At 39.1% G+C, this 21,910-nt stretch overlaps 1 protein-coding gene across 2 annotated transcripts; it reads left to right on the forward strand.

The window, feature by feature from the left end:
- The first annotated feature begins 5,882 nt into the window (after window positions 1–5,882).
- Window positions 5,883–8,662, forward strand: LOC125249638. Of its 2 annotated transcripts, XM_048161963.1 has the most exons (4): window positions 5,883–6,474; window positions 6,966–7,046; window positions 7,255–7,335; window positions 8,075–8,662. In XM_048161963.1, exons 1-4 carry the CDS (start codon window positions 6,356–6,358, stop codon window positions 8,409–8,411), a joined length of 618 nt encoding a protein of 205 aa, XP_048017920.1. In that variant the 5' UTR covers window positions 5,883–6,355; the 3' UTR covers window positions 8,412–8,662. The 2 variants fall into 2 exon arrangements, with proteins under 2 accessions (XP_048017920.1, XP_048017921.1); XM_048161964.1 differs by lacking the exon at window positions 7,255–7,335 and having other exon boundaries at window positions 5,885–6,474.
- Window positions 8,663–21,910: the final 13,248 nt, after the last annotated feature.

Consider the following 21,910-nt stretch of genomic DNA (forward strand, 5'->3'; position numbering starts at 1 on the left):
CAGAGTGCCAACCAAGGGTCACGTCTTGAGAACTCTCAAAACTACATTAACCTAGCCTTCACCTGCCTCAGGGTCTCATTACTTACAGTAGAGTCTTGGTCTGGGTCTCGATTTATGGTCTAAGACAAGACCGCAGTCTACTTTCAGCACACATTAAAAGGGTCCAGTCATGATCTTGTTCTTCTGCTGGTCTGGATCTGACAGCAATTTGCTGAGACAGAGCGAACTGAAGCTATCTCTCTGATCTCAATAGATTCAATATATCATATTTATATTTGGAAATATAAAGGGAATAGCAGATCAGATTTATATCCATACTGTGGAAGAGCCATTTACGTGGTCAAATATAAATGGATGGAATGTGCAAGATGTTGCAAATGTACTTGTTTATGGTGTATCAAAATACAACAAAAATAAAATGAAAATCTCTTAGTACCTGTATCAGTCAGCAGAGGGCCTCTCATCAGACTTCCTAAAGATTCATTACTTCAGTCACAGCACATCTGTTCTACATTTTTTCAGTAATTAAAGATCAGTTAAATACTCCTTTTGTTCTGTGGTACATATTACAGTTTGGTTTAAAAGTACTCTTCTTTGTGTTATGGACTCACTATGTTGTTCTTGGATTATATGGCTGTTATTATAAGCTTGGCTTGAAGAAAATCTGGACTGTTTTTGACAACCACACAGTGGCTTATTACGGCACCGTTTTAAATAAATCCAAGTCAAATAATGTTCTTTGATTTAACCTAGGGGTTTTTAACCTTTTAGATGCTACGGACCACATATGATCAAATTTAAAAGGCATCTATCCTTTATAAACACCCAATTTATATATTGAAAAATTTATGTTATAAATGTATGTGTGTTTATTTGATTTTAATATTTTTATTTATATTAATCGATCTTACACATAATATATATTAATAGATTAAAAACCAACTAACATTTTGTTTTATTTTAATCACATTTTAACCCCTTAGCATTCCAGTAAAGTAAATTGCATGCTGTTCTTGAACCAGTTGGAGTATATGCATGGTTTTGGTCTCTTTTGAAAGGTATGTGTATCGTGGGCATGTTGGCATTTGTGAAGCCCTCCACTTTTATCAACCATCATCAGAATGTCACATGTTCGGCTTTCCCTAACCAACTGACCACTTATGAACTATCATTTAGCCTACTATATGTTGTGTGCGTGACTAATGTGCCCTACCATCACCAATAAATAACTATGAGAGCACAAAATTGTTTACAAGAGAACAAATTTTTTCATTGATCTAGTAACTTAATTTTGCTCTCACAATGCACCAGATTTATGCATTTAAATTTAAAATGTACAAAATTTTCCTCCAGGGGGGCATGCCCCTGGATCCCCCTACAGGGACCAATGTCCACATTCTCACAAAATCCAGTGGGAAACACTGTATAATATACATTTATGAATTCTAACAATGCAAAACTGTGAGAACATGAACAAGCTCAAGAAGACACGAAAGGGAACATCTCAGGTTACAGGTATGTAACCATGGTTCCCTGAGAACAGGGAACGAGACTCTGCATTCGAAAATGCTATGGGGAATGCCATCACGTGAACCGGTGTCTAAAACAATTATCAAATCCTACCAATCCTATTGGCCGGCGACATCCTATGACATCATCAAAGACGTGACCCGGATGTATAAAGGAGCGCCTAGAGAAGCAGTCAGTACCTTATCGTCTGAAGGGACTGTTCAGCTGGCAGCCCTGATGCATGGCTAGGAAACGCAGAGTCTCAACTCTGCCCACTTTTTTTTTCCAGTTTCCCACTGGATTTTGTGAGACTGTGGACATCGGTACCTGTAGGGGGGTCCAGGGGCATGCCCCCCTGAAGGAAGATTTTGTACATTTTAAATTTAAATGCATAAATCTGGTGCATTGTGAGAGCAAAATTAAGTGACTAGATCAATGAAGAAATGTGATTGGAGACTCTGTTGAGTCTCCAATCACATTTCTTCAGAGAAGATATCCAGCAAGAGTGACTGCAAAAGAGGCAGTAACCAACTCAGACCAGAGCGAAGAGACGGGCATCCTGGAAAGCAGGACTCAGCTAAGCTCCTTTTACCCTTACCAATGAGGGGAGTAACACTCTGCTCAATCCTAGGATCTACTCAGCACGTGATTATTTGCACTGAGGAGGCTGTGCACTCTCAAGGAACCCAACAAGGGGAGTGCATTTACCAGCCTGGGGGCTGATCCTCAATAGGGAGGCCTCAGAGAGGCCTTCAACCACTGACCAGCTTAGGGAGCTAAGTACTATGCAGGACAACCCTCAATGAGGGGAGTACAGAGCTCGACCTAACAGATAAACCGTACTATAGGCACAAAATCATGGAGGCCCAGGAGGGGACCTGCCACATGACACAGATTCTACATGTGTAGAAATACATACAGCAGCCTTGCTAAATGCCAGCATGTGCTAAATCTGCTTGGAGAACACCCAGAAATGGGTTGGGGGGGAAGCTTAAAGGGAGGCCTGCGAAGGCCACACATCTGAACAGCTTGCTTGCTGATAAGCAAATCCAGCAGATTAGAGTGAGAGTCATAACAGTCTACCTAACACAATCCGACAAGCAGTGCACTCAGTACTCTTTAAAGCAAGAGGAGTACAACATACGCCAACACACCCTGCAGAAGACCCAAAAAAAGGGCCTACGACTTCCAGAAGTGTGGCATCAGCCCATGACAGTGTCCTAAGCTCTAAGGGAGCCAAGTAGAATAACCAAACTTCCCAAGTGAGGTTAACTAGTTTAATTCAACCTGAGCCATCATACCACCAGGTCCTGTACTCAGTAAAAACACCTTTTTACTCTTAAAGCAAGAGGAGTACAAACCTACGCCATCATGTTCTGAAGGAGGCCCAAATGGCCTACAACTCAGACCGATATGTGGCGCCAGTTTCTAGTGGCAATCACTAAGCTCTATATGTGGCGCCAGTTTCTAGTGGCAATCACTAAGCTCTTCAGGGGGTCACATATAGAACTAAACTATCCAGTGAGGTTAACTATTAGCTCAGCCTGAGCTTAATTCTAATCAACACATTCCAGCTGGCAATGTACTCAGTAAAGCACTTAATACTCTTAAAGCAAGGAGTACAACAACTCTGCCAACATGCTCTGAAAGAAGCCCAGACCGAGCCTACTACTCCAGGAGACACAGGCGTCAGCCAGTGACAGTGTCAAACCATAACAAGCCTGCGCCATCATGTTCTTAGAGGAGGCCAACACCAGGGCCTACGACTCCAGCAGACACAAGGCGTCAGCTAGTGGCATCTATCTAAGCTTCTAAGGGAGCCTAATCTGAGAACCGAACTACAAAGTGAGGTTACCTAGCTTAACTCAACCTAAGCTTAAATCTACACATTCCAACAGGCAATGTACTCAGTATAACACTCTTAAACCAGAAGTAGGGGAGTACAAAGAAATATGTATCATGCTCTGGAGGAGGCCAAAAATCGGCTTACCATCTCAAACAGACACGGACATAAACCTGTGGCAGTGTCTAAATTCTAAGTGAGCGAAACTGACCAAAAAACATCCACCAACAAAAGTTTGTTACACAACAAGCTATAGTGCTCAGGAGGAGGCTTACATGCAAGCCTGCAACTCCAAACGCAAAACAATACTTGTGGATAGTGTTCAAACTCTAACGGAGCTATAAAGGAACCAAACTGAATAGTGAGGTTCCAAGGCAAACTCAACCTGAGCTACGCATTCCAACAGGTCATGTACTCAATAAACACCTTTACTCTTAACACAAGGGGAGTACAAATTAATCACCATGCTCTGAAGGAGGCCTAACCAAGCCTACTACTACAGAAACAGGTGTAAACCTGTGGCAGCAATAGAGTACAGCTCACATTGTGTATGGCAAAACTAGAACTAAAGCATAAAAGTGATGCTTTATTTTTCATTCATGCCATCCTGAAACTCAAGGATGGATGCCTTTCACCGACCAGAAGTACACATCTGTAGTGAACCCTAGGGAACGGGAGCTAGATAGAAGCTAACACCGTTACACTCAAACTTGAATGTTAATTAAGGGGTTCAGGGGAAACATGCGAACGATTGAATGAAAGAAAAATTGTAGACAAGTGGGGCCTAAGCAACACTAGCATACACTTATCCAAATCATAAAGATAAGAGGCCTACCACCTGAGACAACGGCACCAGGGAGGCTAATGATAGCCAGCTACCTTAGCTGCTATCTGTCTTGCACCTACACTAAAGGGGTAAAGGGCTATTTGGCCTGACAACTCAGAAAGAGGAGACCAGAACGAGGAAACTATACAACCTTAAAAGGGAAGTAAAGATACAAGGGGGGATGCTTAGCAAACACCTAACCCTAGTTCTTAGCCTAGGCCAGCTATTGCTGTGGGCCCATAGGGCCACACATAAGCATAGATCTGCCAGGGAGCAAAAAACTCAGCCTAAAATCTCAAGAGGAGAGGAGGCTACTCTAAAACTCTAAAATAAGAGCTCAGAGGAGCAAAGCTCAACCCAAGCCAAACCAATGTCAGGCGGCCTCGGAGGCAAACACAAACATGATCTATCTGAAGTAAAGAGTGCTAATCTCAAAACAACTCTAGCTATGACCAGAGGAGCAGCTACTCTACCAATCGTGGCTGTAAAGGCGGCCATTTTGTTTGCCAAACCAAAACAAGCGTTCAAGCAAACCTAATGGTTTTTTAACACTTCAGAGCCCTTAAAAAACCCATACTTTTCCTCTACACGCCCAGGAAAAACCATACAGGCCTGTGGCTCGAAGACCGAAGACTCCGATCACGGAACAGATGGAATCTAGGGTCCTTTTCAGCCTAAAGGAGCCTTTTACTATCAAGCCTGAAGGCGGGCCATCAGAAATTTATCATCATGGGCCCAGTCCTCAGCCTGATCGTAAGAAGATGCCTGAGTGTGTTTCGTTTCTTTAAAAATCCATTACTCAGGAGGTGGAAGAAGAGAGGAGAGGGTAGAAGAAAACTACCCTCACAGAGAGGAAATCAGTCACTGACACTGCTGGCGTCTCTGGTTGATTATCTCCCTCAGATCCTGCTTATTCTTCCTAGAGTCCTGCCTTCTCTGGGACCTACTCCGCGGAGGAGGAGGTGCCCAAGAGGCAACACTGGACCTCTGGCCCTGTCTCCAATCCTCGAATCGGGATGGGCCAGGACCTCCTGTCTGTCTGGGATCAGGATCGGATCTGAGCGGTATGCAAGTTTTAAAACGCAGCCGAGTGCGCCTTCACCTCTCTGAACTTTCCCACTACTGCCTCGATGGAGGTACCAAAAAGTTCAGAGGGCGAAACCGGTGCAGAGGAGAAAGCCCTTTTCTTTCTCCCTAATGTCAGCCAAGTTCAACCACAGGTGTCTCTCCGTAGCCACCATCGCCGCCATCGATCTTCCAATCGAAACGGTGGTTTGTTTAGTGGCCCGGAGAGCCAGATCCGTGGTGCGGCGCAGCTCTTCTAGCAGGCTCAACTGCTTCCCCTTCAACAGCCATCTCCTGCTCTCTTGGGCTTGCAGCCAGAAGAGCACTCACTGCTGGATCTGACGATGTCAAAGGTAAGACATCGTCATCATCCAGCAGCTCACCCCTTTATCAGCTACAGAGGGTTGAGAGAGATTTACACCCCTCTCAAACTCCTCTGCGAGCTCCACCTGCGAACCCCTCAGCCTCAGCACGAGTGGGGCCAGAACCACCAGGCACACATGCGGGCTAATCTTGAATCATGATTACTATTTTTTAACAATTAACACTCTGAGGTCTAAAAACGCGCCGGCGCGTTTTGCAGTTTTTTTTTCACATTGCAGCAAAACAGACTTAAAATACTCCGTCATTTTTTATCATAGAGACATAAGTAATATATCAAATGAAACTATAGAATGTCTTCTTTTTTTTGTGTACACTCACAATCAAAATAAAACTTTGTGCTTTTTAAAAATAAATAAAATATACAGGGTGTGCTGTCCTGCCATCTCCGTCTCTGCAAACATCATTCTAAAAGGTCACTAAAAGTAACTAAAATAGACGGCTTATACATGCTACATGGACATGAGAGATATGTCTTTGCAAAGCTTTAAGTGTCTACTTTTAAACGAAACAAATAAATTCTAAAAAAAATATTCTCCCTTTATGTAATCAGTATAAAAGTAAAGAGAGGTACTGTTTCTCCTGTCTTACCTAATTATCTTTAATGTGTGCCCGCCCACGCGCAGAGCGCTCTATTCATAAGATAATGTGCTGAGGCGATCTATGCAAACTGTAAACGCCCCTAACAGCGTCTTAAAAAGCATCACTACTCAGGTGAGCAGCCTCTTCAGATGGTCCTGGACAGTGAGGAAGAGTTCACTTTTTCCTCGGAAGAAGAACACGACTCTGACGATGAACGTCTGCATTTTGAAGAGCGACTTGATCCAGCTGAAGATTCAGTTTCTGATGAGTAAGTGATTTAGTTTTACTTAAATTATTTGACGTGTTTTTTCTATATAAGCGTACATATATATTTGTCTTATATTTACATCTAGGCCTATCTATATAACTCTATATAACTTTATCTCATAAAAATGCTTATAAATAGAATGCTTTTCTGTTGATATTCGACTTGTTATTAATATGCATAGATACGTTGGATACACGCGTTAGATCGATTAACTGCATGCAGTTGAATAGCATATTATGATAGACGTGAATGTGCTAAAATATGCTTGGTTGTGAAATGCGCGAACGTGTTGCTATTCACTAAATGTGCTAACTGATATAGCAGACTGTAACGTTTACACATTCGCACACTTTGTCCGGTAATGGCCAATTGACAGACATATACAGCATGCTTGTATACCTGTTAATTTCCTGTCAGTTATGCATAGCTAATGGTATGAGAGTAGTATCTTATATGCTAATAATAACAACAGTTTTTTTGTTTTGTTTTAGAAATGTGGATCCATCACTCTCGCATTCACCTGCAATTCTCACTAAGAGGGCACGCAGCAACACAGGCGATAATGAGAAAGAGTAAGTACACGTTTACCCACTATATGTGCAAACTGATATAGCAGACTGTAACGTTTACACATTCGCACACTTTGTCCGGTAATGGCCAGTTGACAGACATATACAGCATGCTTGTATACCTGTTACTTTCCTGTCCGTTATGCATAGGTAATGGTATGAGAGTAGTATCTTATATGCTAATAATAACAGTTTTTTTGTTTTGTTTTAGAAATGTGGATCCATCACTCTCACATTCACCTGCAATTCCCACTAAGAGGGCACCCAGCAACACAGGCGATAATGAGAAAGAGTAAGTACATGTTCACCCACTATATGGTAGGCCTATGTACACTACCGTTCAAAAGTTTGGGATCACTAAGATTTTTTATGTTTTTAAAATAAGTTTCATCTGCTCACCAAGGCTACATTTATTCAATTAAAATACAGTAAAAACAGTAATATTGTGAAATATTATTCCAATTTAAAATAACTGTGTACTATTTAGTCTACAGTGTCACATGATCCTTCAGAAATCATTCTAATATGAGGATTTGCTACTCAAGAGACATTTATTGTTTACAATTGTTCAGAAATGTTTCTTGAGCTGCAAATCATCATATTAGAATGATTTCTGAAGGATCATGTGACACTGAAGACTGGAGTAATGATGGTGAATATTCAGCTTTGACATCACAAGAATAAATGACTTTGTGAAATATATTTAAATAGTACACAGTTATTTTAAATTGGAATAATATTTCACAATATTCCTGTTTTTACTGTATTTTTAATTAAATAAATGTAGCCTTGGTGAGCAGACGAAACTTCTTTTAAAAACATTAAAAATCTTAGTGATCCCAAACTTTTGAACGGTAGTGTATGTATATATGTGTCTGTATGGCTTTCTTTCTTATGCGTGCACAATATTAGCATTAGTGCTTGGTAATGTTAATATATACAATAATAAACATTATATTAGTATTAGTTATTGATGATGCAAATAGTATAGCTCCTTGTGTAATAACCATCTCACTGTTTTTTTTCTCCAGCTATAGCCCTAATGAGAGTGCTCCAAAACCCCTTGCAAAAAAGGCCAAGAAAAACATTCAGACAAGCAACAGGCATTCAGCTCTGTCATGGAAAACAGATAATGACACTGACATGGTTCCACAGACTCTGAGATTCCTACCTGCACGGGAACCTGGACCACAGCTGCGTCCTGCTGATGAACACACTCCTAAGAGTCTCTTCAAAATGTTCAAAATGCAAGGAATAATGCCACCGCTGGTCGTCGGAACTGCATGCTTTGCAAAGTACAGCTTGGTAAAAGGCAAGACACACCTTGGAAATGCCAGGCATGTGACATTTACTTGTGTCTTCAGTTGAAAAGGAACTGTTTTCAAAAATGGCACACAGATGTGTGACTGTTCAGATTCTCTGTTCACCACCTCTCACTGACCATTGGGCTGCAAAGATTATCTATATGTGATCAAGCAGGTTATGTATAGGGTGTAAAAGTGGGCTTTTTTTATAAACCTTACCTTTATTTGCCTGTATACACAAAATGTGCCTTTGACCCTAGTTTATATGTGGATTATATTGTTAACTTTATTTTAAATAAAAAAGAAAAAAAACAATGATATGTCTTGTCTTTGCATTTTCTTAGTTGACTCAGTCACATTCCTGACTGAATGGCTCATTATGCGGCTCATTAGGGGCAGGGTCTTAATCTCCCCAGGTGTAAATCACTTCATTATTCATGAAGAGTCACACCTCTTCGCATATGGCCTAGCTAAACAAAAAGTGTCTTAGAAATTTAAAATCAATACAATGTTTTATGTGTCAGAGTAGGGAGGATCATTTCCACATCATTTTGAAGCAAAAACTCTACACTAAAATATACAATTCTCAAAAGTCTTGTGAAAAAACATTTAGTATGCATTTTGAGGTATTGTTTCAGTTACTTTTTTTTTTTGTTTTTTCAATAACCACGCATAAACATTATTCCTTTAAAAACACAAACATGTACATACATGTTCCTCACATATTATGGTAGCCTAGTTTGTGCTGAATACAGTGTAATGACACTTTTGTCATTAATATGTTTATAATCAACTGATAAAAGCACAAATGTCAGAGCATGTCAAAACTTCTCCAGGGCCCAAAATCAGCCTCAGACTCCAGAGGGTTAATCATGCAGCTTTACCATTATTAGAAGATATTGAAGACAGAGATTCATAGAGATGCATACTACCATAGATATGTATACGTAGATGCCACATTTGACCACTCCAGACACATTCACTTGTCCGCCATCTTGGAACAATTAACATTTTTAGATGCTGTCATCACTCACAATAAAATCAATGAGTTTTCCAAGATGTCAGAACATTCCGCAGCCTCTGGTTGTAAAATCCGCAGAGATTTAAAATCCCAGAAAGAAATGGGATAACCTTTCACATGTGAGAATGTGTTGGCTTGTGTTTTTATATGTATTAGCACAATATTACAGGTTTTTAAACTATGATAACTTTTAATATTTTGTTAGCTAATGCCTTTGTCTTGTTGCATTGTGTTCATCTGCTGAAGTCTATTGCAGATATAGATGCGTTGCAGAGAGCAGAGTGATTGAGGAAGCAGTGTTAGAAGAAGGAGCAGGCAAGGGCTGCTTTTTACAAAGACCCATACAAGTTTGCCAAATGCCTTTTCATAAAAGAAAAGACTGGTACCCTAAAAGTAAAAGTAAAAGAGCATTTGAAAAACATCTACTCCGACAATCAGAGGCATGTGCCTGCTACCATCCCGACTGACATGCCACCAATCCAACCACCAGTGTAACAGATGGATACAAGGCCCACTACATGGAGAGAAGTTGAAAGCATGGTAAAGCGGGCAAGGTCAGCATTAGCCTGCTGAAAAACAAACTTGTTGACATCTCAGTGCAGAAGGTGGGGATAAGTGGCTTCTCAGGATGTTTGGAACATGCAAGCTTTATTTGGCACCGGGTACAAACCGCCAAAAAAGAAGGACTTTGACCTTGCCAACGCCTTTGGGTCAGCGCCACACAAGATAATCTGGACTGTGTTCAACTTCTTCCAGCAGAATGGCAGAATTCAATCTCTCCCCTGGCATTAACTATAGCAATGCAGATGATTATTTGAGCAACACGATGGAGAGGAGGAGAACGACTGGAGAATGGGTTGCGTCTTCCCCCAATCAGGGCATATATGGATGACATGAGGATTATAACAACTACAAAACCATGTACCAAATGGCTGCTGGATAAACTCCAGGATAACATCAACTGGGCACAATTGAAGATCAAACCCAACAAGTCCCGTAGCATCTCCATTAGGGCTGGACAATTATGACCTAAAATCAAAACATCGATTAATTGAACATTTTACCTCGATTACGATTAATGAACGATTATTTTGTTTGTACTGTAAATATGCTTGACTATTAAAGATGGGATATTTTTTCCTATTGAAAGAGTGATCTGACATCATAGCTCACTTTCACCAGTTATTTTATCTATTATTTGTAACAATTCTTACAGATTTCTGCTCATTGTAAATCAGATACAAATAAATTAGCACAGTATCAGTACATAATGAGAGCGATTGTGTGTGGATTAGTCATACTGTCTCTCTATTAATTGTGAAGCTGTGGATTGTAAATGGTTACCTCAAAAGTAGAAAAATATATGCTATAATAACTTTTGATTTTCTAAGCTACTTCAGTAATAAATCAGAGGACAGTACTGATAACTAGTTTCTGCATTCCTCTGTGCACGCGATATTCACAGCTACTGTTTGTATAGTGTTCATGCCACAATGCAGCTGTGCGAGCACGGTAGCTCGATATAATAATACACATCTGATCGTCTAATCGCTTGAATGTCCAAACTGGCAAACCGTAAAACACATAACGTTACAACTGACAAAGTTTAGTGAAGACGCAAAGCTCACCGCTTGCGCTCCGTCAGTGTTGAACCGGCATTCACCTCTGTGTTGATTCCATACCGCAAACTGGACGAGGCGGAGTCACGTGGCTACACATGCTGTAGTATGTTTTTTAAGGGGGAAGTATTAACAGGATTAAAAAATCCAAATAACCGACATGGGAAAATTACGTCGGTTAGAGGTTCTGAATTTTGGTTTTGATTACTTTTTGAATAATCGTCCAGCCCTAATCTCCAGCGTTAAAAGGCCAGCTCACCAATGAGAGGTTCTGCATCAGTGGGGAGCCAATATTGTCTGGCTATCACCAGACCAAGCTCAATTTAAAATTGAACACTGGTCTGGGGAGTCTGTATGTATTTTCTACTGCACAAGAGGTGTGATCAACGAGCATTATTCACGCAATTGGATAGTCCTTCAACCAATCAGGTTTAGTTTGTATTGGTTTGTAGCACTGATCAGCGGTTTGCAGAAGCAGCAATGGCATCGAGCGATTTTTGCAGGTTGTGCAAAAAAAAGTGGTATTTACACCCACTCGAGCGATTTGTTTGCTAAACTAAAGAAGTCATTCAGCTTCGTCGAGAGGTTAAAAGGAACTGGATTGACGGTCATGCTTGCCATCGCTTCTCTATCGTCATTGTGTTATACCCGCCAATAGTGAGCAAGGTGAATAATCCAGTCTGTGATTGGTTCCCGCAAGTGTAACAGAAGCAGTAGAAATGAATGTAAGGGTTTTCAGACTGAGTTGCCAGGTGAAATCAAATCGCCGGCAGGTCAGGCTGGGTTTACCCAGTCTAGAGCCAATACCAACCATCCTTGAGAAACCAAATCAAAAGCCCTATCATATAGCAACATCAACACCGACATGAGAAAAGGCTACTCCAACTGAGCAGCGTTAAATGGTGGTGATAGAAGTGCGACGCCAGGAGGAAGCAACCAGACATGCCATAGTGGTCGCCCAAACCGAGCAAGGCCAGTGAGGTGGGATGGCATAGAGAATAGGAAAATCACCTGGAGCGAACTGTGGAATATGGAATCCAACAGGACAAGTTTATTGTCAGAGCCACATACGACGTTCTGCTCTCTCCAGCAAATCTACACCTTTGGCTTGGAGAGGACCCAGCATGTCCTCTGTGTGCAGCCACTGCAACCCTCAGACACATCGGTGGGTTGTAGGGCTGTAGCTATGAAATATTTTAGTAATTGAGTATTCTACTGAAAATTTAATTGATTAATCAAGTAATCGGATAAAACGTATTTTTGCTTAAAGGGGTACTTCACCCCTGGAAAGATGAATGTGTATTTAAAATTGGTCATTTATGTAGTAGAAATGTGAAACTTATTTTTGAATTTGGAGCTTTCTAGACTGAGAAAAGGCAGAAAATGTATTTTTGACTAATGTGGATGAAAGACAACAACTCCCAGAATGCACTTGTTTTGCTGCCCTTGCGAGGCCACGCCCAAACCACCTATCGGTTACAGGCGGCAATACCAGGAAAATTCAAACAACTAGGCTTGCTTTGTTACATATTAATTCTATAAATCGTGAGTTAGTTCATACATTTACAGCAAAATGGTGCTAAATTGCTTAGTACCTGGATGTACACCCAAAACCAGGAAAGGACAAGTAAGTTTCCATCATTTTCTGATTAAGTTAAAGATTTGGAGCGATGTAAACAGTGGCTGCGGGCCATCAAACACCCGAAGATTGGAGATGACACCGTTATAGAAAACCTAAAAAAAAACGCAGAATATGTAGTCTCCATTTCAAACACGAGGACTACGAACCAAATATCCTTGCAATGAAGAGAACCATTCTGAAGGACACCGCGATACCATCGATATTCACTTTCCCAGAGGACGAACAGCCTGGGCATCTGGTACTAAGCGTATTCGCCTAGAGGTTAGACTCGCTGATACTATAGACTCTATTTCTGATAACACAGTAGCCTATATGTAGTGTTGTAGGTAGCAGTAAAACTGAAAACTTAGCAAAGTAACGTTAGATAGACAATTACATATAAGTTGCATATAAGTTGACTGTTATCAAAGTAAAGCCACTGTTCTGTAAAACTGAGTTAGTCTATTTATCTATTTATGCTAACGTTACCACAAAAGCCTGTTGCTGTATTGGTTGAGATGACTGCAGAGACCGATAAATTTGCGAGATGAACCACTGATGTAGTGCAGACAAAATAAAGTTAATTAGTGGGTAATATTAAATATACAAGAGAAAATAAGATGGGTCTCTTAAAATGAACAACTAATTGGTTTCCTTTTTTAGAAAAACTAACTTTTAGTTTTTTAAATGCATACAACAATATTTTCTATCAAAAATAAACATTTAGTTATTACACATTGTTTCTCTGTCTGCACTTGTACTGTGAACAATTAACAAAGTTGACTGAGATGAATTAAGTGCATTTAAGTGCCATACATTCTGGGTTTTAAATGAACCATTTTCTGAGATGCAAAAACAAATAAAATTAAATTACTTTCAAATTACTTTTTTAAAGTATCAAGACATACATTAAAATAAATAATAAAAATAAAAATAATAATAATAATAATACAAAAATACTGCCTTTAAGTACTGCAACTTAACTCAGAACTAAAAGTTTCAAAATCTACAGCTCAGGCATAACATAAGCCTTTACTGTCTTCTTGGAATGCTTTGTGGCATTTAAGAGGCAAAAACACATGGACAGGAACTTGGAACAAGAGTCCATGCATGGTTTCACACTGAGTGCTTTAAGCCAATTTATTCATCAGAATATAAATGTCTCTCTCTAGATGTGTGTGTGTGTGTGTGTGTGCGCCCAAGTCTTTAAGGAGCATGTGATTGCAATGAAGAAAGGTAAGCATATCAACATGCTCAGAACTGAGGCTTGTCCTGCGCTTTGAAGCAATGTTTCCTGCTGCTGAAAAAGAGACGCTCTGAAGGTGTGGATGTGGCCGGAATACACAGCATGGCCTTAGCTTTGCCAGTATTGGATAGCGCACTGCATTCATTTTCCACCACGACAGTGGATTCTCCTTATTGGACAGGGGGGTGTTCTTCAAAATACATCAAGATCTGTGGAATAGTTGTGACAATGAAAGAATTAAAAATGTGTTTTGTTTATGTTATTTATCTTTTGCAAAATTACTTTTTTTTCTGTATTAAAATTTGTTCTATTATATGTAATGACTTATTGTTGAAATTGTTAAAGAGGACCAAAAAACTGCCTATCTCTCTGCTCACAGCTTGGTTTAACTGCTGCTCTTCTTCTTCATCACTGTTGTTGGAGTCTGATCCCAGTATGTCGAGGAACGTTGTGACCCTCTTGGCATGCGCTTTTGGGGAGTCGTGTGCTGTGCTGGATATTCCATTTTCACTTTCAGTGGGCTGCCTTGCTTGGTTTTTGGCAGCAACAGCAAGTGCCATATTTTGTACTGTGCTTTGGACCTTGAATACTTAGTCAGCAGGCAAGAACTTCAGCTTTCGAAAACTGGGATCCAGAGCAGCAGCAAGCAGGGTGATGTTTGGAGATTCAGGTGTAAACTCCGTCAGTCCTTGCAATCTTGTTGTGATCTGTTCTGTTGCATGAGCCTGGAATTACCTCACTGGTGCAGTCTCAAGATCTGGACTCTGTATGTTTTTCTTAAGTTTGTGCACTAGCTGTGGAAGTGCAGAGAGTAATATATTGCTGTCCGCTCAGAAACACTGTAGCTGCTTCAAAGGGCTCAAGGACCTGGCTCAGCTCCTCAATCAGGTTCCACTGTAGTACTCTAGGTAGTGCTTCCCTCTCCGAGTCACTGCTGGGTCAGAGAGTCTAGCAGTTACCGGCCATCTTTGTTCTAGCAGCCTAGACAACATCTGATAGGTGCTGTTCCATCGTGTACATACATCTTGCACCAGCATGTTTGTCTTCGTGCCAATTTGCTTCTGCTTCTCCTTCAACTTGGTGCATGCCAGTTCACTCTTCTTAAAATGTTCGACAAGGCATCTCACAGCAGTTGAGGATATGCCCTGCACATCGCACTGATGCCCATCCATGCCTTTCTTGCAAAATCTTTGCTGCTGCTATGACATTAGCACCATTGTCGTGAACAACAGCTTTGATGTTTTCAGGGGGAATGTCGAATTTGGCAGTTACATCCTCATCCACTCTGCAATATTTGCAGCGGTGTGTCTCTCTTCACGAGGCATCATTGTCAGGTAGTGGGACAACATTCCCAATCCTCCCCAGATAAGCCTCTGTCGCAGCACTCGTCCAAATATCAGTTTTGAATGCAATGCTGTCAGTCTCCTGCAGGGCTTTCTTCAACTTGCCTTTAATGCATTCATACTTTTTTGTGAAGAAGGGTCTTGAAGGAAGCTCATACTTTGGATTGAATGTGGAAATCATCGCTTTAAAGCCATCATCCTCCACCATGGACAGTGGGCGCATGTCTGTGACGATCATGTTTAAAATGCTGTCTGAAAACTCAGCTGCTTGCTCAGTGGAACATGAAGTAGCTGTCCACACTTATCTGTCCATATGAAGCTGTGATGATTTACTGAAAAGGAGGTGAAAAAATAATTATTGATGATATTTATTACTAAGAAAAAATATCATTATCATACATTATCATACACAGTTCATGGCTGTGCATTTATAAATCCTATTTGTTGCAATCAAACTAAAATTAGCACACCTGCTGTATTGGAGCACATTAGGCTTAGGGACATGATTACAACAATGTATTCATTGTTCAGTATTCAAACGGAAGTAACAACAGAGTATTCATCCAAGCCATGATATAAAGAAAATATCTAGTATGTTTCATCGTAAAAGCAATTCACAACTTTTTTGCACAGTAAATTAACACCTTCGTAAGTAGCCGTGGTATAGGCTGTTAAATAATCCAGTTGTGTAACGGCCCCTCTGCATCTGTAGTGCAGTATATTTTCACAGAATTGTACTGGCCAATTATACTGATAAAATTAACATCCATTATTTAACAGCCTTCATCTCGACTAGCAATAACGTGTATTTAACGCTACACTGAATTTACCTTGTTTCGAGTGACGGTCCTCCTGTCTCTGAGTAGAGTGGATGTTTTCTGTTGAGATGCTGCAGCATGGACAACATGCTGTTGTGGTACGCTAGCTCGATCTTGCAATGGACACACGCCACAGTGTTCTCTTTACTTTTCAATTTTAAATGATCCCAAACCTTGGACATTTTCTGTCATTTTCAATTTTAAATGATCCCAAACCTTGGACATTTTCTGTCATTTTCTCCTGTTTGTTTCTTCTCTATGCTCATTGCATTGTTATTGCGCCCTTCTATTTTGCAGCACTAGCACGCGCCCTCAAATCAAAAGACCGCTAACTCCTTGCGTCTCCTTCCTCTTTGACATAAGCACATTGTCACACTAAAAAAAAAACGGGAGCTTTAAAATGAATTAAAAGAGGCTTTGAGGCAGAGGAATTTGCCTCAATTTTTTGTAATCGAGTTACTCGAGGAATCATTTCAGCCCTAGTGGGTTGTATGATCTCTTTGACCCAAGAAAGATATACCTGGTGCCACAACCAAGTGTTGAGATGCCTAGCCTCAGAGTCACATCCAATGGCATCCTAAATACCCAGACTATCCTCCAAAAGCCAAATGGCCTTCATCCGAGAAGGGAAAATGAAGCAGGCTAACCCCTACTCTCAGATTCTATCCCATTAAACATAGCCAGGAACTGGGAAATGTGAGTCTACTTACACCAGATACTCACTTTCCCATCAGCAATTGCTGTGACCAACCTGTGCCCAGACCTAGTGCTGTGGTCCATCTCCTGCTGTTGTGTCATTGTTGAGCAAACGGTCCCTTAGGAAGATGCCATCAATGAAGCACACTAAAGTAAAAAGCTGTGCTATGCCACCTTGGCAGCTAAGGCAGAGAAAAGGGGCTGGAGCATGAAGGTGTACCCAGTGTAAGTAGGCTGCAGGGGTTTTGTTGCCAATTCTACTACAAGGCTTCTGAAGGAAGTGGGCATCAGAGGGCAGGCCCAGAGGAAGAACATCAAAGAACTTGCCACTGTCACTGAAAGGAGCATTCACTGGCTGTGGTTGAAATGACCACTCAGTCCCCTTGCGACACACACCCAGGTCTGATCAGCCTGTGGTGGGCTTTTCAGTACATTCATTGCTATAATATTCATGATGTGAGATGTCTCTATTAAAGGATATGCTCACATGATCTGATTCCTAAATGACAACGATTCGCCCGTGTATATTAAACCTTTGACAAAAATAAAATCTCAACATTCAAATCTGCGTTCGCGCTGCCGTTGATCTAAAGAGAGCTGTCATGTGTAGATATAAACAGCTTCACAAACAATCTTTTCAAACGTACAGTATCATTATTTATGTGACAAATAGGCCTATTCCAATTATAACAGAAGTATACAAAAGTTTATTATTCAGATAAAAACGCTGATGTTTATGTATAATAAATTATCTTCTGTTCTGAAATAAACGACTGTATCGATTGCATTGTTACGCCACTAGGTGGCAACAAATTTACTGTTAAAAATGTGTCTATCACCGAATCCTTCTTTCAGAAACAAGTCTATGAATCCAACTTACAAAAATATTCTGTTTCACCTGTCTGGATCTTACATGTGTGTTCAAGCATCTTATCTAATCTGTGGTAACACTTTACAATAAGGTTAATTTATGAACCAACCATGAGCAATACATTTGTTACTGTATTTGTTAATCTTCGTTAATGTTAGTTAATAAAAATACAGCCGTTCATAGTTTGTTCATGTTACTTCACAGTGCATTAATTAATGTTAACAAATACAACTCTTGATTTTAATAATGTATTAGTAAATGTTGAAATTAACATTAACAAAGATTAATAAATGATGTAGAAATGCAGTTCATTATTAGTTCATGTTAACGCAGTTAACTTATCTTACATAATGAACCTTATTGTAAAGTGTTAGAGAATTTGTTGTGATTAACAGTCTGTTAAGTTCATTTTACAAGAATAATAAACACAAAAAGGACTGTTTGAGTCGAGTATTGTGCATTTTTGCCTTACTACTAGTCGTTTAATTATTTTACTGGAACCGGAACCAGAATCATTAGGCAGAACCGGAATTGGAACTGGAACCGGAAAATTTCTCAAGATTCCCAACCCTATGCACAACTGAAGAAGTGTCAATTAGGAGGAAACATCACTAAGTGGTCACCAACGAAACCCACCAAATAAGATGATGCCTCAAAACCCACTCAAAGCAAGTATTGGACTGAATCAGTTGGGATTACAAAATCTAGCCCTTTTTATGTAATTTGTAATCTGTGTGAATCAATACAGAATCACCATTGTAAGAAGAATAATAAATTTTTTATAATATCCTTCTAATAATTATTAGGGCTGGGACAATGCATCAATGCATCGTGAATCGAGAAATGTTTCTGGATCAATTTTGATATTTTCCGTATGTATTGTGATTCTCTCTCAAATCCATCCTGAGCTAGTTTTCAACATCAGAAGGCATTGCGTGCTTTAGAAACAGACGTACTCTGCCTCCTTCCAATTCCTTGCACACACCACTTGAACCTTCTATAAAATAATCATTTATAAAGTTCAAAAAGGTTGAAGCGAATTACAGGGGCGTTTGCAGTGGGCTGTTTATCTTGCGTCATAAAAGCATTCTGAGGTGCAATTACATTCCCAGGCTCAACCGAACACATGAGCTGTCTTCTTCATGAGCATTTGAGTATGCGGTTAAAAAAGTCTAGAGTGTCATCTGCTGTTCAAAACAAATCGATTCTGAGCTTATCGATGCATTTGGAAAATATCAAACGATCCACAAATCCATCCATAGTATTGCCCCAGTCCTTTTAATTATGCTGTAAAGATTTAGACAGAATTTGTTCGAGCTTAAATAAAACTTAAACAGTGCTCCTAAAAATGAAAATCCTATGTCATAATTTGCTCATAGTTAATTTGAAAGCTACAGCTTATGCGAATAAAAAAAAAAAAGGCTTCAGAAATATAACACACAGGTTTCTACTCACTATTGAAATTTACTATTAAATGTATATTTTTTATATTTAATTTAAATCTACTTTTTTCACCTCAGTTTGAAAACCCCTATAGTGATTTTATGGTGTATTTTTGTTAGAATGTGTAAATGATAACAGAATTTAAAATTTTTCATGAACTATCTCACTTATAACTTTGCACAAATCGGTAATGATTCCATCCCTCCAGTCTCATGCTGTCAAGACTAATGCTTAACTATTATGGTTATACTTTCAGAAAAATGTGACATTGAATAGTAACTTGTGGATTGTTTCATTGCTGGATTGTCAGTAAGTATAATGTGAATGCATATGCTTTTCAGGTCTCATGATTCACGCTGAAACTCTGACACTAATGACTATATTACTGCGGATTGTGTGGGTGTTTCATAACAGCTGCTGCTTTCAGTCCATGTCTGTGGATGCTGAAGACGCTGTGGGAGGGTGGAACTTTGAACTGCTTTAATTATGACAAATAAAGGAGAAAAATCAAATACGTCTCTCTTAAACCCCTTCCTAATTTCTGGTCTTTTGTGGTCTTGTTTTTTTTACTTGATCCTCAATATTTCATTTCATTCTCCAGGCACATCAGATTACATCACGACAAATCTCCAGTGCAAATAAAGTCAAAAATTGCATCACACCTAAAAGATATAAACCTCAAAGGATCAAAATTTTTTCAACACCTGTCTGTCAAGCAAATTACATTCCAAAACATCCACAATCCTGTTCTCAACATCCTGCAGCATTATGATCATTACAACATCAGCTACACCTTTTTTTTTTTTTTTTTGAAATACGCATAATCAGTTCTCTCCTTCTCTAGCAATTGTGGTATGATCAAAAGCAGAAACATGAAAGAATTTCATATTTTATGAAAGTGACTCAAAGTTTAAACAGGAGGCATGTGAAAAATGCTGTCTGAAAAAGACATGTTACATAATAAATATAACAAACAAAAAAAAATGTTACCACAGTTTCAAACACCTTTGCTACCATCATTAACAGTACAATAAAACTGGTAATTTGATGTTGTCCATCATGGTCATCATAAAAAGTGAATAAAATGGCAGCATTTTTGAAAGCTCACATTTTTTGGAAGATTTGCAATTGCCTCGTTCATTTTCAATGATTTGGCAGAAACCGTTGTTTCTCTGGAGAAGATAACTTCTTTTTTTATAAGGGTTCTATTTGCACATGGACACTATTTTCCTCACCAAACATAAATAATAAGAAAAGACTCAATAAATCATTCATAAAAGCAGGTAAAAACAACAGTAAATTCTCTTTAGACCCCTAACTGGCCTTAATGTCTGGTTTTAATCATATTAATGTTTGAGGTAACTATAGGTCTAGCCTACTTTTTGCACAGCTAATTTCACTTTGTGCTGAGCAGCCATGTAACATCTGGTACTTACCAACACTAGTCCGACTGATTAATCTCCAATGGATTTGCAGATGCAAACCTGAAATGACAATCTCAGCTGTTGTTTTGTTTGGAGAGAGAAGCCATGTGAAGTTCATCGCGGTAAAGTAGCCTACCTTCAAATGTCTCCACAAGATGGCGACAATCATCGCCACGAAAACCCTCAAACACAAAATAAAAGCTATTTCACCTTTCATTTTTATTAATGCGTTGTTATTGAATGGATGAATGAGTATTTATCATGTACTTTATACAGTAAAATAATAATAATGACTTAGCGTAGCCATATATAATTTATTATAGTCAGATAGTTTATAATAATAATAATAATAATAATAAAATTAATATTTGTATTATTATTATTTACTGTATATTATTTGTTGCTGTTGTACATTTTTATTTGTTTTTTTTTTTTTTTATAAAAAGAGATTTGCAAGTTGTGTCTAAGGTGCATGGACTCCACAATCACATGGACTAATTAATAATTAATATTAAAATATTTCATAGTATCTACACATGCATGCACATTATAATACAGATAAGACACTCATAAGCAATATATGTGGAGCATGTGAAGTTTGAAAACTTGCGTACAAGTGGTTAAGTGAATGTAATTTGCCCACTTGTATTTGTTGTAAAGTCATTCAAATTGTTTATTTGTGCAAATTTGGTGATTTTGTTACTCACTTCTGAAGACGGCTGCCTGCATGATCACTGGTTTTAATGTAGCAGATAGCTTTAGGTTGTTTTTACTTGTTAAATGTTCTGCGACATTTGGCCACAGGCTGGCATTTTTTTGATTAGAGGTGACCTAAACACAGATCTCTACTATAATCTAAGCTCATGATTAAAAAGTCTTTTTTTCTATATCCAAATACATCCTTTGGACAATGCTAATGAAAAACATCTTAGTTTGCCTTCAAACACTTTTTTGCTTGAAGTGACTTATCTACTGTTACACAAGGCTGTGGGTTGGATTCTTTACTTGTGCCACAAAACCTATTCCACTAGAAAATATGTGACCTCAGGACCAAAACTAGAGTATATACTTGTTTTGTATGTGATGAAAACATAGATAATATACCAAGACAACCATCATCAGAGAATCATCTTTTATTAATAAATAAGAAACAGTTGCAAAAATAGCTTTCAGAGATTTGAAATAAGTTGCTGCACATGTAAAGTATATTACTCCCAAACATTAAAGCAGGCTTTGAGATTAAAGCTCTGAGACTTTGGTTCAAATGATCTTTCATGAAGGCTGGTAAGTCATTCTTGTTTAATGATCCAGGTCCAGGTCCTTCAGGGTCTCAGTCTGGTAGGCTGGTAAAACTTGGGAATCAGCATTAGCCCTTAGTATTGGTTTGCTTTCTTCATTCAAATTGTTCTCAATGATGTATTAGGATTCCAGGCTGGTCTTGTAGATGGCCATTCTATTAAA

Source organism: Megalobrama amblycephala, linkage group LG16 (genome assembly GCF_018812025.1).
Source record: "Megalobrama amblycephala isolate DHTTF-2021 linkage group LG16, ASM1881202v1, whole genome shotgun sequence".
Lineage (NCBI taxonomy): Eukaryota > Metazoa > Chordata > Actinopteri > Cypriniformes > Xenocyprididae > Megalobrama > Megalobrama amblycephala.

Coding starts and splice junctions, on each gene's coding strand:
- LOC125249638 (XM_048161963.1), top strand. CDS start 6,356: ATGGTCCTGGACAGTGAGGAAGAGTTCACTTTTTCCTCGGAAGAAGAA. Junction 7,047..7,254: donor ACAGGCGATAATGAGAAAGA/GTAAGTACACGT, acceptor GTTTTGTTTTAG/AAATGTGGATCCATCACTCT. Junction 7,336..8,074: donor ACAGGCGATAATGAGAAAGA/GTAAGTACATGT, acceptor TTTTTTCTCCAG/CTATAGCCCTAATGAGAGTG.